At 38.3% G+C, this 25,265-nt stretch overlaps 2 protein-coding genes across 3 annotated transcripts in view; both read right to left on the reverse strand.

Moving 5' to 3' along the window:
• Positions 1-725, reverse strand: part of LOC121305040 (dynein alpha chain, flagellar outer arm-like) — a 44,903-nt gene extending 44,178 nt beyond the window's left edge. For both annotated transcript variants that reach the window (XM_041236551.1, XM_041236550.1), the window contains exon 1: positions 516-725. In XM_041236551.1, coding sequence (XP_041092485.1) covers positions 516-651 — 136 coding nt within the window. In that variant the 5' untranslated portion in view covers positions 652-725. The remainder of the gene's footprint in view (positions 1-515) is intronic.
• Positions 726-875: 150 nt separating this feature from the next.
• Positions 876-25,265, reverse strand: part of LOC121305067 (dynein heavy chain 17, axonemal-like) — a 37,574-nt gene continuing 13,184 nt past the window's right edge. Inside the window, exons 17-34 of the mRNA XM_041236593.1 lie at positions 23,904-24,066; positions 22,063-22,190; positions 21,602-21,772; positions 20,386-20,514; positions 19,835-19,992; positions 18,919-19,045; positions 16,653-16,861; positions 16,186-16,258; positions 15,239-15,402; positions 13,915-14,086; positions 13,389-13,631; positions 11,825-12,070; positions 9,752-9,898; positions 9,035-9,219; positions 8,328-8,881; positions 7,615-7,787; positions 6,561-6,719; positions 876-1,112 (exon numbers count right to left, since the gene is read on the reverse strand). Coding sequence (XP_041092527.1) covers positions 876-1,112; positions 6,561-6,719; positions 7,615-7,787; positions 8,328-8,881; positions 9,035-9,219; positions 9,752-9,898; positions 11,825-12,070; positions 13,389-13,631; positions 13,915-14,086; positions 15,239-15,402; positions 16,186-16,258; positions 16,653-16,861; positions 18,919-19,045; positions 19,835-19,992; positions 20,386-20,514; positions 21,602-21,772; positions 22,063-22,190; positions 23,904-24,066 — 3,438 coding nt within the window. The remainder of the gene's footprint in view (positions 1,113-6,560; positions 6,720-7,614; positions 7,788-8,327; positions 8,882-9,034; positions 9,220-9,751; positions 9,899-11,824; positions 12,071-13,388; positions 13,632-13,914; positions 14,087-15,238; positions 15,403-16,185; positions 16,259-16,652; positions 16,862-18,918; positions 19,046-19,834; positions 19,993-20,385; positions 20,515-21,601; positions 21,773-22,062; positions 22,191-23,903; positions 24,067-25,265) is intronic.

Raw genomic sequence — 25,265 nt, forward strand, 5'->3', positions numbered from 1 at the left:
CCACGGAAATAAGAATAAAGGTCAGTTTTAAGAATTGCTCACTTTAGGGTTGATTTTCAAAGCTTGGTAACTCTTTCTTGGTAAATCTCTTACTCGAAAAGCAAATCACATTTTGTGCATATTTACTGAAACTACAATTAACTGAGCAATATGGAATATTAAGAAAAGCAGAACTACACATATGAAATAAATTAAATTAAATAAAACAAACATCTTTCTTACAGTTCCACAAGATGTGCCCTATAAAAAAGTGCTAACCAATGCTTTAAAATCTATTTTGGAACACCTTATTACAGGTATTGTGCTGAGAATCTTTTGGTTCTTTACTTGGTTTTTCTATGGTAATTCAGGATATTATAAATAAACTGCTGCATCCTATTAATTTTGCTATAGGTGACCTGGTCTCATTGCAGTGAACTGAAACACAGCAGGGACTTCTATAGCTTTGCACTTCAATAATCTACATAGCACAAGTACACATTGTCGGATACCAGCACCAGAAAATGTTCCCGTACCTTGAATAGAATCAACAGAGTCAATCAGGAATGGCAGACCCCTTTCCTTCAGACATAGCAGCCACTCCGCACTCAGAATGAGACGCCGGAACAGGTACTCATACGGACCAAGGTAGGTCAAGAGCCCTGCAGCCATGGCCGTGCTTCCCAAGAGACCCTTGAACCGCTCTGGGAGGGAGTTGGAAACCACAGAGTACTTGTTGTGCTCCATCTGCAGTATCTGAAATAGAGAAGAGATGTTGGTTTGGCTTTACATTGTGTATACAGCTATATCTATATGGACATCACTAGCAGCAAGTTGGACCTCCTGTGGTGTAAACTGGTCCCATACGGGATGTTATTCAAATGCTTTATGTATTATTAGAAAGTAGTGCTACTGACCTCTGCTAGTGAAGAAAGGTACTCCAGCCTGCTCATGGTCTCCGATGTCTTTCTCTCTTGGTCAGTTTTGTCAATGGAGGCTTCTTCAAACCCCTTTTCCAGCTCATCCAGACGTCTCAGAAGTGTACTCTTTTTTGCCTGTAGGGTGTTCATCTTCTGAACGGCCTGCTCTAAAGCAGCCGTCATCTCTTCCACCTTACTGTGTAAAGGCTTGACCTTGAGAAGAGATCAAGAAGTGTCCGATGAATTCGTTTTTGTGAAGAAAGCAGCATGATGTGCGAAGAGCACGGAGTGGGAATGCATTTGTTACCACCTTCCAAACACCAGCCATGTTGGTTTGAAAAGGCATAACCATTGCTGTATGGAAAGTATACACAAAGTAGAAAATACTGTAATAATATGTTTACTGTCAATAAAAGTAAAAATACCTAAAGCTGGGGTGGCAAAGCTGACCCTTTGTTCCAATCCTGTTCTAAACTGTTTAATTGAACCAATTAAACCTCCCTAAGTGGGCAATTCCATTCATGGAAGAGAGTAGATGTCAGGGCAACAGAAGAATGGTACAGTACAATGGCTATCATTTCATATTCCGACAGCAGGGTAGAAGTGTGCATCTGTTCTGATTATCCTAGGCGATGAGAACCGAAGAAAACATACTGGTCTTTGTCCACACAGTCATTTTGAGATTTGGAATAATGAAATTCAAAAATATAAATTGTGTGACATTACAAATAGGTTCGATCATCATTTCTGCACTAGACTCTGTCCACTGATATTGCCCTTACCAGTACGTCTGATGCATTACCATTTCATCTCAATTCTGAATACAACACACTATTTATCATTTTCACACATACACTACTCACCTAACAGACTGCAAAGGCAATACATAATACCTAATATATAGCTTCATTTTAATGGTCAGGTCAGACTAATTCTGTATGGTTGTGTTTGCTAGCATTCCATCTGTTAAAGATTTACATGACAAATTGCTTAAACTAATGTATTGTAGCTTTTCAAAGCATTATCAAAGTTGTCGTGATCGTGGAAAAAAAAAGAAACATTCATCTCCACATTAATCTTGAAGGGTATTCTTAATAATTCTGTGCATGTCTTTACTGTGAAAAAACCATAACAGATTAATAATTAGTATTTTACATATAAAACCATGCATTATTAGTACATTGCTTCATATTGCAATTATATAGCGAGTCATCGAAGTCATAAATATTCACCATGTATTTTGTCTTGTCTGAGTTGTTCATATGAAGCTTGGCTTTCTACCAAAGAACTTTTGAAATGAAACCTTTTAAAATAAATAGCATTTGATTTAGGTTATCAAAGGTGGTGATAAAGTAACATTTGCTGAAAGTAAGACAGAAGATCTACAACTAAAGAGCATCTGTATCTCTGGCAGTATCTGGGGTCTAAGACAAATAAAATGATGCAAGATCGCTTAAACATGCTCTTTATTTTGAAGTGATACTTGCTTGTCTGTTGACCATCTAGGTCACCCTGTCATATAGCCATTCCGCATATCTGTCTTTTTTCAACCCTACAAACCGTTTTTTTTTTTTTTTTAAATACTCTTTTTGGGTTGAAAATTTGGTGCTGGTCAATTATTTTGGTCTTTGTTCCTAGAATGCAGATACATGCAGTAGAGTCCTGCTCTGTGCTTTACTGAAGCTCTCTGGGCTTCACATGGATCCCATGGGGGCAATGATTCAATCTCTGCCACAAGACCATTTTTCAAGCATTCCCCCACGTGGCCTCATAAGCATCCAGGCTGCTATTGATTTCATGGGCTTGTCTTTCCAGGATTCCAGAGCCGACCACTAGAATCCCAAGCCTCTCCTGGTAATGCAAGGAAAACAGGATTTCTCTTGTGTCTGACACACACTGAGCAGTGATTATACCAGGCTGCTGATATATATATAAAGAGACAGTTCCCTTCAGAACACCACTTTGATCTACAACAAAATTTCTAGACTGAATCCTATGTATTATTCATCATAAGAGAACCGTACGTTGCTTTCATTCATGAACAGGAGGAGGCTGTCTCACAAGAGCAGAATGTCCCACAGTTATTGGCATGTAGAACACAAAATGTTGTTTAATTACTTTAAAAAAAACTCTCCAGCATCAATCAGTGTGGGTGTAATTATGTACACGCAAGCTATATTAGAAGACAGTGGTGAGCTGTAAACTAATGGGGAATCCCTCACAAGCTAAAGTGCTACATTTAGTCCTATGTGATAAATTATAATAACACATGGCATTTGGAGAAATTCCTTAGACTGGTATTGTTAAACTGAATAGGACTTGCTCCAGTTTGAGATATCATTACAGTAGCTGGTACCAGACTAATGAGCTCATGTTATAATTAAGTGATCCACTGATGAACTGGTACCCAACCAATTTTTTTATACCAGTCAAGCGCTGGTTTAAATATATATTTTTAAGTAGGCACCCTTTGTTAAAAAGTATTAATATCTTCACCTCGTAATTTGAGGGTGATACTTGAAAGCTTTTGGCTTATCTTGTATTTCACAACAAAAACTGTTCTACAGAGGCAGCCTACACGAGATGCAAACATACAGCAGTTAATTATGATTTCACTGCCCTCACCCTCTGCAATCGGAGGTCAAACAACATCATGCCCTCTTGTGTGGTTTCCCTGCTGCATGCAAAGCATTGGATTTGTTTAATTCTAAGCCAGTACATTTCCACTCGTTCAACCTCAATTAGCTAGTGGCGCATTGAATTGGAAGAGTGACAGGAAATTATGTGGGGGATTAATGATCACTGATTTATGAGTACTGAGTAGCGTATCAATAAACCTGCAGAGATTAATCACTTGTAGATGAAGCGCGCTTTCTTAGCCATTACATTTCAAAGTAATCACTCAAAAGGCTGTTAAATGATTCTGATTGATGACCTTAACCTGCAGGACTCGATACATTTGCAGAGGCGGAGGCCAGGTGTATGCTCTTCCCCGGTCCCCCAGTAGGGCAGATTTAAATTATCATTATGTATGAAAGAAGCACCACGGGATTCTCATACATCATATTTATCTCAATAGCTTTTCACCAAACAACTTCCAATTAAAATGTTCTATTTGTTTTTTATTGACATGCAGCATAGAGTGGTCTCTCTAAAGATGCAGAACATGCCTTTTGAGATTAGCATTAAGAGTTCTTACGCTTTCAGAAAATGCTTTCTTAACACAGAACACAATTTAACAGGCAATACTTTTATATTTATTATCCCCCCATCATATTATTTGTTTCTTTATTAATATGTATCAATACTTTTAATATACTGAACAGTCCAACAAGATAACTACAAAAATAAACATCAACGATTTAGTAGGGCATTTTGGTTTCATATCATGCAACAGTGGCATTATATTCTGTAAATCTAATTGCACTTTCTGATTAAGAAATTCAGTATACCAGAGCACGTGCTTGAAATAGCTTGGTGAAGTAGTATTATGAATTTCGGCAGGATTCCAAGAAGTATGTTCAGGCAAATGTATAGTTTCATAAATGAAACCTGTATCCTTTGATTATTCCACAAACAATGACAAATATGAAGAGAATAAAAAGAACGCTCTTTAAATACAAACACTTCCAGAATGAACAGATCTGCGCATTGCATCAACGCCATAAATCTCATTAAGGTTATTATTCATCTGTATTATTGTTTCCATCTGTATTTGCCAATTAATTAGCTGTATTGTGTCTGGTTTCATGTTAGCATGTGTATCCTCTCTGCTTCACTTGACTTGCACAATCAAATCTGTTTAGTCTTCGGACTTCAAAGCCTTCTCCAGGACTTCGACTATTATGCTGATCTCATTAATTAGCATGCCGATAAATCAACAGTACATGCAAGCAGCACATCTCTCTCTGCTACCCAGAACAAAGGAGACCTGTGCACATCATTTGAACACGTTTGTATATTCTTAATACAGAAAAAGATAAAACAGCAATTATACATGAAGTGGAAGGATTTCATATATTTATCATAGATAGATAGATAGATAGATAGATAGATAGATAGATAGATAGATAGATAAAAAAAAATATGCCAATAACATTTGTATATCAAATGTATTCTATTTTCAGTTGTGTATACATTTTTTAACGTAATTTAAAGATTGCTTTCTTTTTGATAGTCATTTATAAATGGTTATATTGACAACTACTAAAATGGTACTTTTTGAATGCATTTCAAGCAGTGTTCTTCAAATACCTGAATATCCATCCAAGCAGTACTAATACAGTGTACTAACACCGTACATTGCAGAGGGTTTTATAGAGTTGTTGCTTGGCTGACAAATACATGCGCACTGCTTTTCTAAAACGAAACATGTTGTTTTTTAGCAATCGATAGCATTGTACCACAGTAATGCTCCTTCAGTTAATACAGTATGATTGCAGACATTAGAGTGACTTAACATTCAACACCAATCAAGTTTCCAAAGATCTGCTGCGTTAGTCCCTTTAGTGGGCTCATATCTACCAAATTACTAATTGAGCTGGCAGTCTTTGTGCTCAGCTCCACCTAGAAGCATGCAAACAGGGTACAAAAGCTGAAAACATTCTCAAAACAGATCATTAGTTTCTAAGAATGACAGTATCACGGTATGATTTTAGAGTAATGGGCAAAGAGTCTATTTCAGATGTCTGGTTTAACAAGTAGCTTAGCTTGGCCTTCCAAACAGATTTTAATCATGAAAATGAACATCAATGGCAGTTTTATTAACAAGTGTCCTTTAGGGAATGCACAGGTGGCTGATAAAGTACTTGGCAGCCTCACCCTGTCTTTCAGTCCATCTGGCTGTCTCTCTAGTCTCCTGTTCTCAGCAGTGTTTTCAGCAGTCAGTATAACATAAACTACAATCAAAGTGAGATTACATACTTGGCGCTGTGATACACACATTACAAACGCTCATTTGTATCAATGTACATACAGTAATAACTCTTAATTAGGGTATTATGAGAGCTATAGTGAGCTTTGTGTGATGATAAATAAAAAAATGGTTCTGATAAATGTTTTGCATCACCCTATAGAATTAACTAATTTTGCTTCATAAAGTCGAACGAAACCTGCTGAATAATGTTAGGTTATTGAATTACCTACCACTTTGTATTTTTCCACATACATAACGAAAAACTGACAAATTGAAAAATGCGATATTTCGAAATCTAACATAAAATACTATACTGCCACCATGGCTTCTGGTAAACTTTTGCGATATCATTTTAAGCGTCATCGATTACAATGTTAAATAAAAACAATGTTCATATAATTGTTTTTTTTGTTTTTAATTCTAAGTGATGCAAAACATTTAGCCATAGCTGTAGTTATGGATGATATTGTTTTGCTAAGCAGTACTAAGAGACCTGAAAGTAAACAGATCCTGGATCCTTAGTCTGGACCCGAATTATTATTTTTTTAATTAGGTATTAATCCTAAAATTCTGGGTAATGCAAAACTTTTAGGCATAGCTGTAGGCTATTAACTGCAGTATCTGAATAAAGAAGAGGCAAAAGACAAGGTTCATTATTATTTGCACTGTTGTCCATTGCTATGAAGTAGACATTTAACATTATTATCATTTAGTGCACTTTGACAGACAATTAGCCAGTCGCTAACCTTAGACACCATTATTCTGTGATAGGAGACAGCTCCCTGCAGCCACTTCAGCAGGCATCCAGTAGCTGTGTTCCCACCAGCTTTGCTCTCCATGTTCTCAGCAGTAAAGGAAGGCTTCTGCAGGTAGGTTTCCAATAGTGCCAGAGTGGTTTCTTGGAGCTAAAGAGAACAATGAACAGAAATTGTCGCTTCACTTACTCGATGAAAACAGATTTGTAAAGAAATCGTGAATATTTGAGCGATAACTGAACGGCGCATCAACTAGAGATTTTTCAGAGGGGATAAAATCCGAGATCAACAAGGAGGTGGTTTTCTCCAAGTACACGCAGCCAATCAAAGGGCAGGCTGTGCTGTGATGTGAACTGGAGCTTTTGTGATGTTTGTGTCATGTTATAACAGGATCACAAGATCTAAAATTCCAATGAAAGTAAATGGCACAGAAATTCCACTTGGCAAAGTTTTATAAATGAATTAAGTAGTTTTAAAAAAGTGCAAAGTTGAACTTCTGCCAAACCATAATTGAGCTGAGTAAAACTGAACCCAGGCCTCTTTTTTTGGGGGGGGGGGAAGTTGGTAGTTACCCAATCGGCACATTATTACACCACTATGCTTGTTCCATAAGCTAAAGCCCTATCCAATATGATAGATTTGTAATAGTCTTTGAACTTTTTGTTCCACAATGCACATCAGACAAGAGTTCTTTAAAAAATAAACTGAATCCCAGGAATGTTTTTGCACTGCCGTTTTAAAAGCATGCGTGCACCTAATGTAGTGTCCCTAGACACACATGGTTAATGGAATTTCTGCTGGCCTGAATTGTCAGCCAACACAAACACAAAAATAGCCAAGAAAATCAACCAAACCGGCCTGCTTAATATGACTGAAATCAGTCTCCTGTTTCTAACATTTGGCACGTTTAGTACAATCCTTGAAGTAACAGCTGCAAAACGAAACACATTCTTCTGCATACACAGTGTCCCCTTGCGGTAATAAAACATGATACACTCTTAAAATGATACATAAAGAATGTAGCCACAGATTGTATAAAACGTACTTGGATTTCATTAAAGGTACTGAGCTCTTCCAGGAATCTTTCCAGGTTTGCCAGCTGTCTCTTAGCTCCCTTTGACCAGGTCAAGTCAGCAGAGGGGGATTTCAGGACTGTGATTATTGAGGCCATCAGGACTTCTGTATCAACATCTGGCTTCTGCATGGCACGCAGCTCTCCTGCAGTCATTGAGAAGCACAAGAAACTGTGTGCTGCTGACTAATTTGTAGAATGTTGTTTAGCCCCACTATTCTAATGTATTTTAACACTGAAACAGCTCGCTAAGAGCAGTCCTTTCCTCCGTGCCGGTACTCAAATGCATGGATGTCATCTCAACGGGATCCACCTGCCCAGCAGTTTCCGTAAAGCAGGATGGCACAACAAGAAAGGTATATGGAGGTATCTAAACAGTGTGGACCAACAAGGTGGAAAGGACCAGATACAATGAAATCTAATTGTTTATTAACCACTTGATTTACCAGCATTTCCAACATCCTCTTGAATTTAGAGAAATGCAAAAGGGAAGCTCCGCACCATAACACACAGCATGCAAATCACCTGTACCGAGCCTACTGAAAGATAGAGAGAGAGGTCTACAAGTATGAAAGCATGCTTGTATCATTTAGATTATTTATTTAAAGCTTTCAGCTGGGTTCTTATTGAAGTGTTCTGAAGGATTGTTTTGCTAAACTGGAATTCAATAACAGACTATAACTCACCCAACGCGTCAGTATCAATCTCTCCTACGAGCTTCTTAATGTTCAAGACAATGGCTGAACACTTGTACGCCGCTCTGTCGTGAGCCAGCTGATACTCTGGCAGAAGCTTCTGAAGTTTCCTGATCTTCTTCACCTGCTGATGGAGCGCATGAACCTGTTGCTCGGCCACTGCCTTGTCCTGTCCGATCTGAATGAGGATCTGCATCGCCCCTTGTTTACGCTCTTCAAGAACCACCGTTTCATGTTGAAAGTCTTTCTTCAGCTTGACAGAGGCCTTCAAGATGTCCCCGATGTGTGCGAGCGTCTTTTCTATTTCCCTGTGCTCTGCCATTAACTCAGCACGCTTCTTCTTAAGCAGAGTCACAAAGGTCTGCACAAACGTCTCGTAGGTGCCGTTGGTCATGTGGCCAAACCGGCCTGTTCCTTTGTGGTTGCCGTCATGTTTGGAAATGACAAGGTGCATGGAAGCCAAAAGGTAAGACACGTTCTCTTTCTCTTTTCCACTTAACTCAAGATCTCGTATATGGTAGGAGGCCTGGGCAACCAAACTGGATCTAGGTTGAAGAAACCAGGAGGGTTTTATTAATAACAACAATCAATGCTGCGACACTGCATAAAGACATTCCATTAAGCTTTCTTTTGCAACATGAATGACGCTGTTTATAATTTGGCTGTGTTCTCAGTAATGTGTGGCTAGTGAATCCTACCTGGACCAGTGAGGAACAAAATAAATATTGATGGTATTAGTAAATGCTGGAAACTCTTGACAGCACTGATGGAAACTGCTCCCAGTAGACGGACAGATGAGAATACAGCGAAGGTTTCGAGTCACTCTTCTTAAGAAATAATCCCAGGCAGCCTCTTTAGTGAAGGTTATGCCTTCATTAGTTATCTTACAAGGGCAAAAAAAAAAGGTGATGTACACTACTGCTTAAATATCTTATATATGGATGTACAAAACTGATACAAAACTATAATTCCATTACAGGACATTTTAAACAGAGAATCTCACTGAAATGTTCTGATTCGTATTTGAAGAAATATATGGTGGATAGGTTGTTGACAGGTTTATCCAGACCCTGTTTACATCTCAAACACTGCAACTCTTACAGGACAATGCACTCTAACACTGCTGAACTACTAATTTGTCAGTTTTTTGTGAAGTATATGGGAAACTACAAAGCGCTGTGTAATTCAATATGTTAACGACACATATTCAGCAGGTTTCATTCGACTTTATGAAACAAAATGAGTTCATTCTATAGGGGGATGCAAAACTTTTGCCTTGAGCTGTACAACATTTAAGACATTGAGAAATCTATTAAATTAATTTCTGGTAGGTTATGAAATAATGAGATAAATAAAACAATGCAGACAGCATTCTATAAAGAAAAGATGACGATTGGTGGTCTGTGATAGCCTACCTCACTGCGAAGTTCATTAACAATGCTGGTCTGCTGCTCTGAAGTAAACAGTGGAGTTATTGATCCCGAAACAACTAGGTCTGAGATGTAAAGCAGAGAGAACGTCTCCAAGTGCTCCTCACTCAGCACCAACAGCACTCTTTGTCCCTGCAGGGATGAGAACAAACCGGCGTGTCAACCAATACCGTCAATCTATTTTCTAACACCTTCATTAACACCATTACTGGTACCTCCTTTATTGAGACGTGTTTGCATAGAAGCATTTTCTTTATGTGGATTCAGGATATGTAAATATGTGATTAGGTACCAGGGAAAGGAAACAGCTTTGCATCTATAGCACTGTATTTAAAATATCTGCAAACTCCAAATGCAAGTATAAAATAGAAACATTGAACCAAAACAGAATCCTCAACACAAGATACAGGGGACCAAAGATAATATTGCTGATGCAAATCGATTTTAAAACCAGGGTTCCTTTAATTTAAAAAGCTGATGCAGTTCTAATCAACTATACACCATTTATTCGGATTATGGTTTAGTGGTACATAATGTTCAAAAGGAAGACTATTTTTTGTTTTGTTTTGGTATTTTCCTTCAGTTCTATGTGGAATACTGTGACAGAGCATTTACTGACAAGCACTGCCATCTGCTGGCTAAAAGCACCTTTCGAAAGTTTACATGATCAAAAGTACGTCACCACATCTGGCAGTATAAATCAAAAATGCATGCCATCTATGTCTTAAAACTTGCAGCTCATTTTTTCTTAAACCATACAAGATATTTTTTTACTTTAAACATATTTGACACATCTGATCTGTATAATACAGGTGCCAAAGCATTTACAACATGTCAAAGAGTTTCATATACATGACAGGGGATATATGTGATGTCAGCTGTTAAGGAGTTAATCTAATATTTTTAATTAAAGGTAATATGAGTCACATATATATATATATATATATATATATATATATATATATATATATATATATATATATATATATATATATATATACTATATATATATATTATAGATTAACTTATATATATATTATATAATAGAGTATAAGTACAATGAAATTTTATATATATATATATATATATATATATATATATATATATATATATATATATATAATATAGATATCAACTGACCACTAGCCAAATTTAGAAGTGCCATCCTGTGGTTCCTTTTAGCTTCACCATTATAATATAGGTTTCCTTCAAAAAGGATGGGAAATAATGATGATTGACAGGTTTTGATAAAGAAATAATCTTGACAGTCTTTATAGATATGCCATTGCATTAGGTGATTAACTACCTCATTAAAACGAAGGACATTGGTGTGCAATTAATTGTAACACTGACCTTCACAGCTGAAACGTGTCCTTACACTTTGACATTCATTTCACTAATGACAGAAATATCTTCCTAAATCAAATAGTCTTGCAGAATTGCGAATATGGAATACTGGATTATGTGGTGAGTGATTGGACATTTTTTGCCTTGTAACTAGACAGTAGCTACATTATCATACCACAGCAAAAAGGCTAGACTCTCACACAATAGTACACCCATGGGTTTTGAGGACTGGCCTAGTCAATTATTCAGTATTATACTTTACTTTAAATGCTTCTCTCACAAGAAAATACCTTTGGCAATATTCAGTAACAATATTCAGTGTGGGCTGTTATCATTTAGCCATGGATGTTTTTTTTGAGATACTGTTTGTGAAACTCATGTTTCATTGAACCCAAAACTTCTAAAACAGTCGAGAAAAGTAAAATTAATAACATTCTTTAATGAAGCATGTACTGGAGTTATCGCCAAACTAATTTTAGAAACCAGATCTCACACTGTCAGCCCTTTGTCTGGTGAACGTAGACGAGAAGAACGCGTGTTCATTTAAACCTATTTATTTCAGACATGAGAATCCAAGCAACCATGTCATATTTAATGGATATTTAATGAATATCTCAGGCACAGTAATAACAGTGAATCACTGTATTTGGCTTGCACATATTATTATTTGGTTCAGCTTTTCCCACTGCATCATAAACCTGCTTACTTTACCTGGACACCAGCCTGAATATAGCTGTCAACCAGCTGGGACTTGAATGCGTTGGTCATCTGAGGGCTATCCTTGTCAGCTTTGGCAGCAGAGTTGACTTGGACCACAGTGAAGCTGCACAGATGGGCAGCCAGCCTTGCCAGCGGAACACACATTCCAGCACAACCTTCTCCACACAGCATGGTATGGGCAACTTCAGGTGGGCTCAACAGGTTACGAGTCAACCGGCAGACTAACTCAATTGTGCTCTGATGAGAGAATAACACAAGCGGTTATTGACAGTAGCTAACCTGGAAGAGCACAGGCTGCTATTTCAATTAGAGGCAGGCAAAGGTAGCTGATAGCCTAGTATTAACATAAATCGATCCTTGAGATCTTTTATACGCTGTATTGCTTGTGCAGCCTCTTTAGTGTTAGAAACTATGCTGGGAATTCCACAACTACACTAAGGATATTAGATTCCACGTAGTTTCTTCAATGTTAAAACTTCCAAAATTAAACATATGTAAACTTTTACCATACCACGCTAATTATACTGATATAGACATCCACATCAAGGCACTATAAACTACAGTTTTATTACAGGAATGGATATAAGACTCCTATTGCATAGCAGTTTCACCCACTGCAGATTTTAATATATGCTTGATTAGCCCCAGTGTGTAGGTAACAAGCTCATATATGTCTTATTAAACTCGTGGTAGAAGCAGGAATGGATCAAACTGCTATGTAACAGGAGTTTTATTTCTATCCCTGTGTTAATACAAAAGCATGATGGAAAAGATACTAGGAATAGAATTCCATAGTTGTGAGGCAAAACAGCTAAATGTGTTGATGCAGCAATTCCTTAACTGGAATCCTGGGAATAAGAAATGAGGAAAAGGTACGGGCCATGTTTTAAATAAAATCAGACAAGCATCTGTGTCAATTAACCCCACTTTGCACACGACCAGCATGCTAGCGTTTATCATAAGCTCGAATTGTTTTCAACATCATACTGAAGGTGAGTTTTTTCTATACATTATTAATTCATGTTTTTTCCTCCTAGTACAATACATACAAATGATTTGCAAATGATCTAGTCGGGGAATTTGTCTAATTGCAGTTATAAAATAATAATGCATGAAATGGATACAGCACTTTGTTTTAAAAGCCTATAATCACATCTCTGAAATGGCTGAGATAAAAGATTGTAATAAGCAAGGTAAATGGTCCTCAACAACTCATGCCTATTAATAACTGAGCAATGTTTGCCATGTCTTGCTTGAGAGGGCTCCATAATGTGCCTGATTAAAAAACATATGATAAAAAAATGCTAATTAACAACGCTTGAGTTATTTCTGTCAGTATTATCTTATTCTTTTGACTGAACTTGAATATTTAGAAGCAAAGACCTTGCACTTAATTAAAAGAATGGGGCTGGCATTTAAAGCTAGAATTAAACACATGAGGTGCTTAATTTCGGGGAAATGGAAGTACAGTTAGGACGTTTATTTATTGATTTATTTGTTCTTTGCAATTCACATAATTTGAAAATGTCTTAGCAATTGCACTCAAAGAAAATACCCTGTAAAAGGAGATGGCCACCCTTGGATTCGCCTTGTTGTGTTCTTTCACAGATTCCTCAAGCAGTTCCCGAACAAGGTCTTCATCAAAGGTGTGCTGGTACCCATCAGAAATCCTCTCCTGGTTGGACAGCTGGTTTAGAGATCTCCCTTGCCATTGTGTTGGGGCAGCACTGATCAGCCCCCCTTCCAGCTCAATGACATTACTCACCAGTGGCTGCTGAGGGTTAATGATTAATCTGACCTGTCATGCACAGAGACACAAACACAGAGGTGGGTGTAGCAGTGGATGAGAGCCACGGACTTCCCATCAGGATCAGGAATTGGGCAATCATACCAGGTGCCAGTTTCAGCGAGCGGCAGAATCCGATAAATAACTGAAAACAGGTATCACTGAAAAACTAAACTGATGATCATTACTGAGAGCAGTAACTAAGCAACTGACATTGATGAAATCTGTGTGTTAAACTTCGACTGAAACGGCAACCGCCATTTTGACACTTGTGTTGTGCAGACTCAGTTCTTACCTGCTCCTCGTCAGTGAATGCTTTCCTCACTGCTGCAATGTACTCTTGGGTGTATCTTTCGTAGTCCACACAGCTGACCATTCTGCGTCCATAGACCCAGTCGCACTCATGTCTCCATAAATACAGGAGGGCTTCAGGGGATGTTTTAGGGCTCAGGGACAGACAGAGGCTTCTGAGTAACATGGAAACACCACCAAGAAGAAGAAACTGTGTTTACTTATCTGTATTTTTTGTTTCACCAATAGATCACTATTGATGAATACATGGGACTAGTTTTCATTTGAAGGAAACCCGAATATTTTTTTTTTTTTTTTATGAAAGCAACACAGCTTCAAATAAAATGCAATAAAATATATTTTTACATATGACCGGTTGTGATATGTACATGCTCCATGCTGTGTGGTCCAGTGGTTAAAGAAATCGGTTTGTAACCAGGAGGTCCCACGTTCAAATCCCAGCTCACTCACTGCAAGTCACTTAACCTCCTTGTGCTCTGTCTTTTGGGTCAGACGTCGTTGTAAGTGACTCTGCAGCTGATGCATAGTTCACACAACCTAGTCTCGTATCTTGTAAAGCGCTTTGTGATTGTGGTACACTATTAAAAGGCGCTCTATAATTATTATTATTATATGAAATCATCTTCAATGGCAATGCAGTGACCCTACAATGATAAGGCAATGAAGAGTTAGTACAGTGGTATGAACCGTTCGTTGAATGGCGCTGTACCAATGGAATCACATTAGTGGTACCGCTGTGTTGTCATTACTGCTAATGTTAGGATTTGCTACTGGATCTGATTATGTGTTTATATAGTGAATGAAGTACTCACTCCCAAGGTCGGTGAATTGAGAAAGTTGTCGCTTTTAAACTCGACTGTTATTAGGTTACCTAATACATCCAGTTTATTTAGAACGGTATACTACGTCTACTCAAACAAGGGAAAGCCATTTTTACAAGCTGAGCACTTCATAACGCTTTTTTATTACAACATGCTGATATTGTTAAGATTAATAGGCAATTTTCTGAATATATTTCCTTGAACTGTACTCTCAGATGGTGAACCGATCTCGAAAATTTATGGATCACATAAAATGAACTATAAAATGTTTTGGCAGAGCAATTTATAAATCCCTGTTTGAAAATGAATGCTTCTCATCTGAAGCTTTCAGTATTTATGGTATATAAAAAGGATTGTTAATGGAATTTCAAGTCCTTCTTGGATGTACTTTCACAATTAGACCACAGTTATATAAACATTATTTTCTTCTGTAGAGCCTGTTCCAGTACAGGCTATAAAAGTGCACAGTTTCATTGATTCGTTTACCTGAATGTCTTTGCCAGGTCCCTGAGTGTGAATATGTAGTGACACCTTTGTGAGGTTCCCAGGAACATGGTTCTGAGACGTTCCTGCGTTTCTATGGTAACCATGGTGACAGCTGAAAGCAGGTCCCGGTGGTTATAATTACTTGTGGAGCTCGAACTACCAGTCTAAAAAAAAAATAAAAAAAATACAAAACAAAAAGATTTTGGCACAATCCTTCTATTACATGCAAGTACCTAAAAGACTAATACAATGCTGGTTACATGCTGCTTTAGAGCACAATCTACAGCAACTCCTTATATTGTCATTGTCTAAATAAGGTGTGATATACAGTGCAGTAGGCAGAGAGAATTTACTAAAAGCCCATCGGATTACAATGTACACCTCTGCTGTGACTTAGGATGCCCTGCCATATTGCCAGTATCATATACGCATAAATACAAAATAATGGAAAATATTGTTCAACGTGTACAGTAGATCTAAGTTGTCAATTCAAATGCATAACAGTAGCCAGTTGTTTTTCAGTGTTTGGGATTATTAAAATTGGCAGCATGACCTTGCAAGGTCCTTGTCTGCTGTCGCTCTCAGGGATTCATGGGATAGCTCCTTCATGCATATGGGGGCTCAGTGGAGTATTCTGCACTTTTAATTAGTTGAAATGACAGAACAGGGCTGTCGGGAGGGTTTTCTCCAAGCCGAGATCATCAGTCCCCTGACACTCAGTAACAGGCCTCACTCATCATCGGGTGAAGCCATTTTAAACCCCTGCATTTTCGGACAGTCCCTTAATTAAAAAATAAAGAGCCCTCAAGGGTAAAAAAAAAATAAAATAAAAATAACCGGGTGCAATTGAATTAATTTCTGAGGATTCGTCAGAAATTAATGATAACAGAGTTACACAAGCAGTCAGGTAGTAAAGCACTAAGAATTCTAGAAGTCGGCATTGTTACCTGGTGTGCTGGTGAAGACTGCAGGAAATGAGCATTCAACAAAGCACTAAAGATTCCATATTGGTTGACAGAACTGCAAGGGGGAAAAACACAATTAGAAACAAATAATAAAAACAATTCTGACTAGAAGCACGGCTTATTGAAGTTGGAGGAAAGTGCTGGCTGTAAGGGGAGAGATAATAATTCTGAGTTACAGTGAAGCTTCAGAACACTGAACAGAACCATTTCTGGAGTTAAAGTGCCATTCTAAATCCACCCACCAAATCACAAGACATACGGTAATACTAAAAAGAAAAATGTAGACAGTTTTTTTTTTCTTTATAAGTTAAAATGTTAAAAGGCTTTGTCTGAACATGTTAAGAAATATCTTTTTATTTCCGCCATGATAAATCATCTCACAAATGATTAGTTGAACATTTAGAACGCAGTTTCCTGGGAGCACGCAGACGACGGGGAGATGGGGCTACCTGGGGTAAGGACAGTGGAAGATGCTGTAGTGCCTCAGTAGACGTTGGCTTAGCTTTGGGACTCTGGCAGAAGAGTTACCATTGGCAGTGGCCAGGAAGGTAACATTCCTTATTGTCTTCCACTCAAAGGAAAGTGGGTCAAAACCACCCCCACAGTCAAGCAGCTGCCGCATCAACTCACACGCTGGCTGGCTGCCATGATGATCAACCTGCCAAGGAGAAAACAATCCTGAAAACAGAACTTCATTGATCCGGTCTACTTCATCAATCAAAACCAGCAGCTCTGTGCCCCACACTCCATGAAACAGAACTCCCTGGTGCCTGTTTACTACACTGGTCATGGAGCTCAGCCTGAAAGCAGACCTTGATGAAAGACCAGTTTGTTTATCTTATCCAACAGTGGTTTCAAACTGTTTGCCACTACGTCTTTCTTTGAGCCAAATAAGAATGCTCCCACTACTGCTTGCAGGACTTGGAGGTTATCAATTGAAAGAATAACCCTAAATATATTTTTCAGGAGATAAACTACGTTCTGTGATATTTAAAAACTAATTTGAGAACCGTACGGGGTTTGCTGTCTTGAAATCTGGTTGAAATCCCACCACAGAGTAATGTAAATCCGAGGGCTGCTTGGGAACCTTAGTACAGGACTAATGTGGCAAAATCATTTCTCAGGGAATAGCAGTCCAAATTAGAAAACTGCTGATACACAAGAATTCCAGTCACCTAAACAGGGCAATGACAACGCTGCTTTTGTAATCAACGTCAAAACTGTAACTCGAATCAAAACTACTCTCAGAATGTTAATCAGATTAATTTCTTGCAGATCCCTCCAGCATCTCAAGATTGGAATATAAATAGTTTTCTGACCAGCCTGAGTCAAGAAATGAATGATGTGAACATGAGCATTTAAATAGACGGGACAAGGCTCCACGAAGACCATGTAGACAATCATTTGCAAAAAGTAATATTTTCAGTAATACTTACCCAGATGTAATAACGTGTAGTTGAAATACAAAACTAGTCAATGGACTGTATTTGTAAAGCACTTGTAAAAGCATTAGAATGCATCTCCACGACTTTTTTTTTTATTCTAGATTTAATCTTAGCCAAAACATATAAATAAAATAGAAACTATTTATCACAGTATACATTTTCACAAAATGTATGCTTATGATATGTTCTCTCCTACATAATTAACATTGAAACCTCTCTACTGGCCCAGGAATTGAATCCTGTTTTATGAGTTTTTTTTTCATAATCTATGTCTAATGCAACAAAAAAATACAAAATTCTCCCCGCTTACTGTAGTTCAAACTGAGGTGACCTGCATATTTTAATTAAAATAACATATGATGAACCACGGTTAACAACATAATTCGATCTAAAGGAATGCATAAGGAAAAAAATAAATAAAGGTGCCTCACTTTGGTTCTGTTTCTCCATCAGAGATGCCCTCTGTATAATACACGGCCTGTCAGCTTGTATTCTCCCTATATAGAGCACTACATGTTGCGGGGGTTCTAATCCGTTTTCTAGTCTAATTCTAGTCCTAGTCAGTTTTATTGCGTTCTCTTATCGTATATGCACAAGCCTTGCTCTCTAGTTTATGAGCTCTCTATGACCTTTCACATTAATTCCAGGTTTCTTACACTTCTAATTAGCATATCCCAGTGGGCACGGCATATTACAATTCCAAACTAATAAAGGACAGCCTCTGTGTGATATTTCTGTTGATATTAAAGCAATAAAGAAAGAAACATTTATTGCTATCGGACCTGCCAGCTTATGTTTAAATGACGTACCGTTTCAAGTAATACAGACCTAATTAAAATAACTAGAGGAATGTATTTAACCTTTAGCATTATTAAATGGGAATGTTAACTCTTTGTACTGCCATTATGTTAAAACACAAAACAAAACATTCCTATAAAGCTGCTTAAAGGTCATAACCTTCGCACCCTTTCTCCTGTGGCACTCTGTTTTGTTTTACGTAACTTAAGTCCCACCTTTGGTTCATGCTGAACACCAGTGTAGCACCACTGTGAAATCGCAAGCTTATAATAGGCTTCTTTACCTAATCTATCAGTGGTGGCACTAACTTGTATTATTTAAAGCAACGACCTCTCTTTGACATTGCTACAAACCTTAAAAATGAAGAATGCATTTTGTGCAAGCCGGCAGTGTATTTAACCACGCTTTATATTAATCCTGTTTCATCTCCTAAAGGACTCGGTATGTGATCAAGTGACTGCAGCCAGTTTACCTGAGCTAAATGCAGGTCATCAACCAGGCACATCAGCTTCTTATTCTTCAGGGGGGCGTGCACATCCCCATGGTAACATTCCACTTTATTCAGCAGGCTCTGCCACAGCTTCTTAGGAGTAGTGGACCTGCAGAATAGGTGTATAAAAAGGAACGGTGGTGAAAATAAAGTGGTAATCCTAATTGGTATTTGGGGAATTTAGATCACATTTTTACTCAACATTAGCTTTTCCGAGTCCAATGGCAAAACATATCACATATCAGGAAAAAAACAAAAAAAAAACAGGGCAGATTTTTTAATTGAGTTTCTTTCCAAGGTAAAGCACTATGACAAGCAGCAGATTATATTGGCTAAAACTGCTGTTCACGTTCCCATCGTAAAAATCATATTTAATGCATACATGTCGGTTTATCATCAATAGATGGCACATTTTAATATTCAGGCTTCTTTAACACATCGCAATAAACAGCTCCACAGATTCCAGTAGGAGTGTGAGTGTCTGATGGGGTTTTAATAGACAGTATTCTAAAATAAACACACTGCTTGCTGGTATCCTTTGCTGTGCTGCAGGCACAAGATGACAATATGAGTGTGCGACCTGTGCTGGAGGCCCTTCGGAAGGGGAGGAGGGTTCTGTTATCTCAAGACTGTTGTTGCTTTGCAATGGAAACTCTTGCAAGGAATCATTAAAAGGTTACTTCTGTAAATTATCTCATCCACTACTGTAGCTCACGATGGCTTTATGTGTTCCACCATGCTTTTGAACGCACAGTTATGGAGCCCTGCCGTTATGGATTCGGATCCCTATTGGCGAGATGATGTAAAACCCTCTATAAGCATACTCGCAGATTTCAATGAAAGCCTGTCACTTTATACAGCACTACACAGTTCAGCATGCATAGTTCTAGTGCAATACCTGTTCATTGCAACCTTGAGCTGCACCTCCACCTCATCCCCCGAGTACAGGGCCTGGATGTGCTGATTCAGAACCATACTTTTACCACAACCTGCTTCACCCAGGAGCAGGACAGGGTGGCCCGCAGCAGACAGGAGGCTTGTCAAATACACCAGTTGCTGCAAGAACAAGAAAATTGTTGAAAATCAGAAATTATATTCAAGTACTTGTGAAGGGGGATCAAACCCAACTGAGGTTAGACAATGTCAACTTTCCTTTTAGTTTCAGCATAGTGGCAAGGGAGAGTATTTACAAAAGATTAGATCTGCTGTTGAGACACCATTACAATACCAGTGGACTGTCACAATATTGCAGCAACGGTAACACAATACATTTGGGAGAAATGGTCTTGCACAATGGTCTCAATGCATTACCATTGTGTACATATATTATTGCGCTACAGTACAGTTTACATGTAAAAATGTGAATCTTTCTGACCCTTAATAAAGAACCGCTGCATTGTCATTCTGTTCCCGGATTCATAGAAAAAAATAACACAGTGGCACATTTACCTCGCTTTCGACGGTGTGGACAAACGCTTGAGATGGAATTCCCTGTCCACATGGAACAGAGTAGAGCGGGAGACTGTCACTCCACCTGACAAACTGCCACGTCTCCTTGTCAATGTAATAGTCCCAGATCTGCATGAGAAAACAGAGTCAGCCTCTGAAGGGCACTTTCTATTAAACACGCTTTTCTGTTTACACGGTTGACAAGTTTAAGGGGTTGACGTATGTGAGTGCACGCCTCCTCCTTTTTCTTCATAACCTTACCAACGACAGCAAAGCATTTTTTTGCATTTTACTAAGGAGCGAGTCATAATGAAAATGATTTATTACTCGGGTTAAGCAGCACGTACACAGTTTCAAATAAATACTGACTGCAAAAGATGTTAAAACACCAGCATGTTAGCTAGTGAAAACACAACAGGAAAACCTGAGTGTAAACATGCAGTATACAATTTACAGCAGGCTCCCAGCATGCAGCACGGTAAAATGTTTTTTAAATGTATATTAGGCTTGCTGACATGTATCGCATGCTTCTGTAAACCTAAAAGACATTTCATAATTCATTAAAAGCATAACATTGCAGTTTTCAGAATAGACGTTGTTTGAATATATGTAACGGAAAACATACTGTGCTGTTTCTGTGCAGAGCTTGCAAAATTGCACTATGGGGCCATGTTGTCTTCTTATTCCACAGCACAAAGGGCTGCTTTATAACAAGGTGTGCTATACAAATAAATAGAAGCGACATGGCTGGAAACAGAGGTTTAGTTTCAATACCAGGAGCAGGAGTAAGATGTTTAGCTGAAAAGCATTCCCGGCTGCAGCAAACAGCATGTATACAATGCATTTGGGAACAGGTAGTTACAGTTGTTGTGTAAAAGGTGCAAAGGAAGATGAATGAGTTGGTTCTAAACATGATATGGCATTCTGAAATGCTTTAATATGCAAATAACAACCACTTATTTTCAAATTCATTCATCAGTTTCCAGAGCTGGTTTTGCAAGCTTTGTATCGCTGTTTCCCAAGGCACAGTAAATAGAGAACAGTTCTTTCACCGAACGCCGGGGAACATTTCATTAACGATGTGCTCAAACATCCAGTCTAGGATCAATGTACTGCTTTCTCAGTGACACACTCATACACATCCAACTTTCTAACATTCCTAACATCAATACAATATTTTAGTGGTATAATAAAGTAGAAGTTCAAATATTCTTGCCTCTCTCTCCACAGGAAAGACACAGCCCTTTCCAAACTGTTCTCTCCACCAGTGATTGAAGGGCGCTCTATACTGGGACTCCAAGGTACCCCCAAAAGCCCAAAGGCTTGCAAAAAGGAAACATTTCTTCACAGCTTCAAATGGCATGTCCACACTCAGAGGATTCAGCGCCTGGGACATTTAAAACAGAATAATTGAGAACATCTGCTTTGCCTTCCAGCTACACAGGAATTATTATATTAGCAAAGAAACACTTCAGCATGGTAGTGTTACCCAGCCGATGTAAACCTAATGCATATGTTACATTAACAACTTGATTGGTTAATGACTAATAACACAGTTACCCAAACTGAACTTACATTAGGTGGTAAGTAAACTAATAAAACGTATTATACACAAACCTGTTTTGGATAATGTGTCAGTATACATTTTTATATTGAACAACCTGACAAAGGGCTGACCTCAGAAATCCTGCAGAATGTCTGCACCATGTTTTCTACAGTATTGTTGGTTACTTTTTTCAGTTGGGGTCTTCCAGTGTCTCTGCGTTTCAATGAAGAGCTGTCACGAAACAATTCCACAAGAGGCTCTATGGGAAATAAATGGTTGAAAATATACAGAAAAAAAAAAAAAGTAAACTGGAATGACATAGAACTAACCCATCTGTTGCCTAGACTAACTCCCAAATAAGTTTCAGTCCTGCACTGAACTCAGTTTTTACAGTACATACAATTACAAGCGCTACAGTAAATGCGAAATCAAGCTCTCACGAGAATGGCTCCCTCTAGTGGTCTCGGAATATGTCAGGAAGTTTCCAAGTTTACTACCCTAGTGACAACTGGAAAACTTTCCAGCTCTTGCATGGTAACTACTGGTGGAATAAGCGTTAAATTACATGGAAATGGCCTGCACCATGACATTATTATTGTATTACTTCATGTAACATGATCGAATTGATTTCTTCCACTTGAATAATAGTTTCAAGCTCTGCAAAACCTCCTTTGTGGTGCATGCAAAGAACGTGCTCCAGTTCCAGGATTTCCACCAATGGAAGAAGCACTCTCGCAAAATATCTCTTTCAATTCCTTGTCAATGCAAGCGCCCTCCCTGGGAAGACGGCTGTCAGTTTGATCTACAGCCTCTAGCCGGCACAGTAATGTACGCTAAATTGCCTCAGTCGCTAGCAATGATGGAGTCATTGTGGAGGAAATTGGAAATCAATTCTTGTCATCACCGAACATAACTCTTTTATCAGAGCTACAGTTCATGAGTGTAACGCGAGTGACAGGAGCTCAGAGACGACAATCAGGCTGGTCCCTGATGACACCAGAGGGAGAAAAGGGTTTATGAAATGGAAAAATTCATTCATTTACAAACAGCAGCTCTTTTGTTATGCACTCACCACTTGTTGCTGATAGTGTGATTACTGGAATCAACCAATCAGATCATGGAACAAGAAGCACAGCGGGTTCGGTAAACAACTAAAGCACTGAGCATAATAGAAAACGTATACTATTCAAATGACAGGCTGATTCTCAAGCTGTTTAACTAACCCCAAACAGAACGGCTGTTGATTCCTGATTATGAATGTTGAAGACATTCTGTAGGATGAAAATTTACATAAATAATATTTTAGCTCATATGCAAACTAAAAAACTCCTTCTGGACTTAAATAAAAATAATGTGAGTTAAATACAAATAATGAAAATATTTACACATTTAATTATTTGAGTCATTTTTAAGTTGAACTGGGATACCCACTCCCAGAGGATACAAGTCTCGTTTACAAGGAGGTGTCAGGGGGGAAAACTGCAGCAACATCAACAAAACACAGAAACTGAAATGATCTGGTGCTTCCCAGATGGGGAGAACTCTAATTCCAAATGAACAGCAGCAGTGCTTCTCCAATCGATTGTGTTAGTAAGTTTACCCTCTGGAACCTAAGGTTGTCAGTTTTCATCCCTGAATTGACACTGGAGGCGCGGCGATCAAGTGGTTGGTGCTGTCTGGGAGGGAGTTTCTCGAGATAGTGTTTCACACTTGAGCCCAGGGTTTACGGTCTGTCGGGCCCTTGCAGCCTTCCACAGGCAGAAGTCACAGTTTAAGAGAATACAATTATTTGAAAAGCACATTGTCTGCTCATTTATTTTTTCATGAAAAGTTTTTGTAAAACTAGCAACAAGCCATTGTGAAGATTAATGTTTAACCCAATCTGTTTCATTAGTAGTTTTGTAACATGTATAGTTTTATTATACCCAAGATCTGCATATTGGATTTTCAATTCCACAAATGAAAAGCTTACCTAAAAACTCTCCAGTGAGCTGCTGAAGGCGACGCCTGTAGTGTTCAGGGCAGCCCTCAAGCCATTTGGTTAAGGGCAGTTTCCAGTCTGAGTCACTGCTGGTTATTGACAAGATGCCCAAACAGCAGATTATGGACGGGCTAATGTCCTCCAGCGATTCAAGCTTAGAAATAAAGTAAAAAAAAAACATTGAAGCAGTTACGCAGTTTACAGATTGATTTTTTTTTTCCTCTTTGCTTGTACTCCAGTGGTTCCACAGTGCCATCATCTGGTGATTTCCATTATAATACTGCACGCTAGCCTTAGTATTACTGAAGGCTGACAATACAGTTTAGACTTAAATTAACTTCATATTGTCATTGTCAAAGAGCAGCACAATACAACAAAATATAAATGAGACAAATTAGTTACCATGGGAACTAGTTACGCTATTGTCGTTTAGATCAGTATTTGCCATGCTTAATAAATAATCTAGCCAAAACTGCTTCTGAAAAGACTCCTCAAGGCTGACGCCGGGAAAATATATTACTGTTGCACAGGCATCAGTGCACAATGCTTTGTCAGTATGCCACTGTGCTCAGCGCAATGCTAATATACTTCCCACCAATCAGCATTGCAGACGGTTTTCATAATTAATTTTTCTGGTTAATAAACATGGATGAAATTCAATACTAGAAATTGCAGATGGTATAAAGTATCCCTTTAAAACCACTAATCCCACAATTAGACGATTTGCACAATTGTTAATAAGCTCTGTTATGAATCAATGTGCTGACTGCTGTGCTCCAAATCTTCATTCCTTTGTCTTCCCTGGAAAACCACATTTAAATATGCTTGTAAACAGAATGCAAGCAGCAAATACAACAAACCCTGAGGACACAATAAAACATTGAAACCTTTTTTTTTTTAAATCTGCATTAAACATTCAAGCCATAAGCCTTTGGATCCATAACAGCAAACAGTAATTGCAGCACAAGGAGTACACCAGTGTAATTTATCACCAACACATTTTAGTTTAAATAAAACATACATTCATGTGTTAATATTTATTTCAGAATTTAATTTAGAAAGGCCCTGTTTTCTGCTAGCTGTCTAAATCACATAACCACTGGCAACAATTTATAGCCTCCACTTTCTCTTGCTCCCAGCAGTAAACATATACTGTAGCAACACTTACAGGCTCTTTCGAATGTTTTCATATTATAAGCCAAACCATCACATTTATATGTATACATCACCCTTTCTCAGACTGTCTCTGCGGTTGCAACAAAATATTTCCTGTAGTAATGTCTCCTGCAGCACTGGCTCCATGCCAACACTCATACTGTACGTTCATTTTGAGCAGATCCTAAATGTGTGGTT

Source organism: Polyodon spathula, chromosome 41 (assembly GCF_017654505.1).
Source record: "Polyodon spathula isolate WHYD16114869_AA chromosome 41, ASM1765450v1, whole genome shotgun sequence".
Classification (NCBI taxonomy): domain Eukaryota; kingdom Metazoa; phylum Chordata; class Actinopteri; order Acipenseriformes; family Polyodontidae; genus Polyodon; species Polyodon spathula.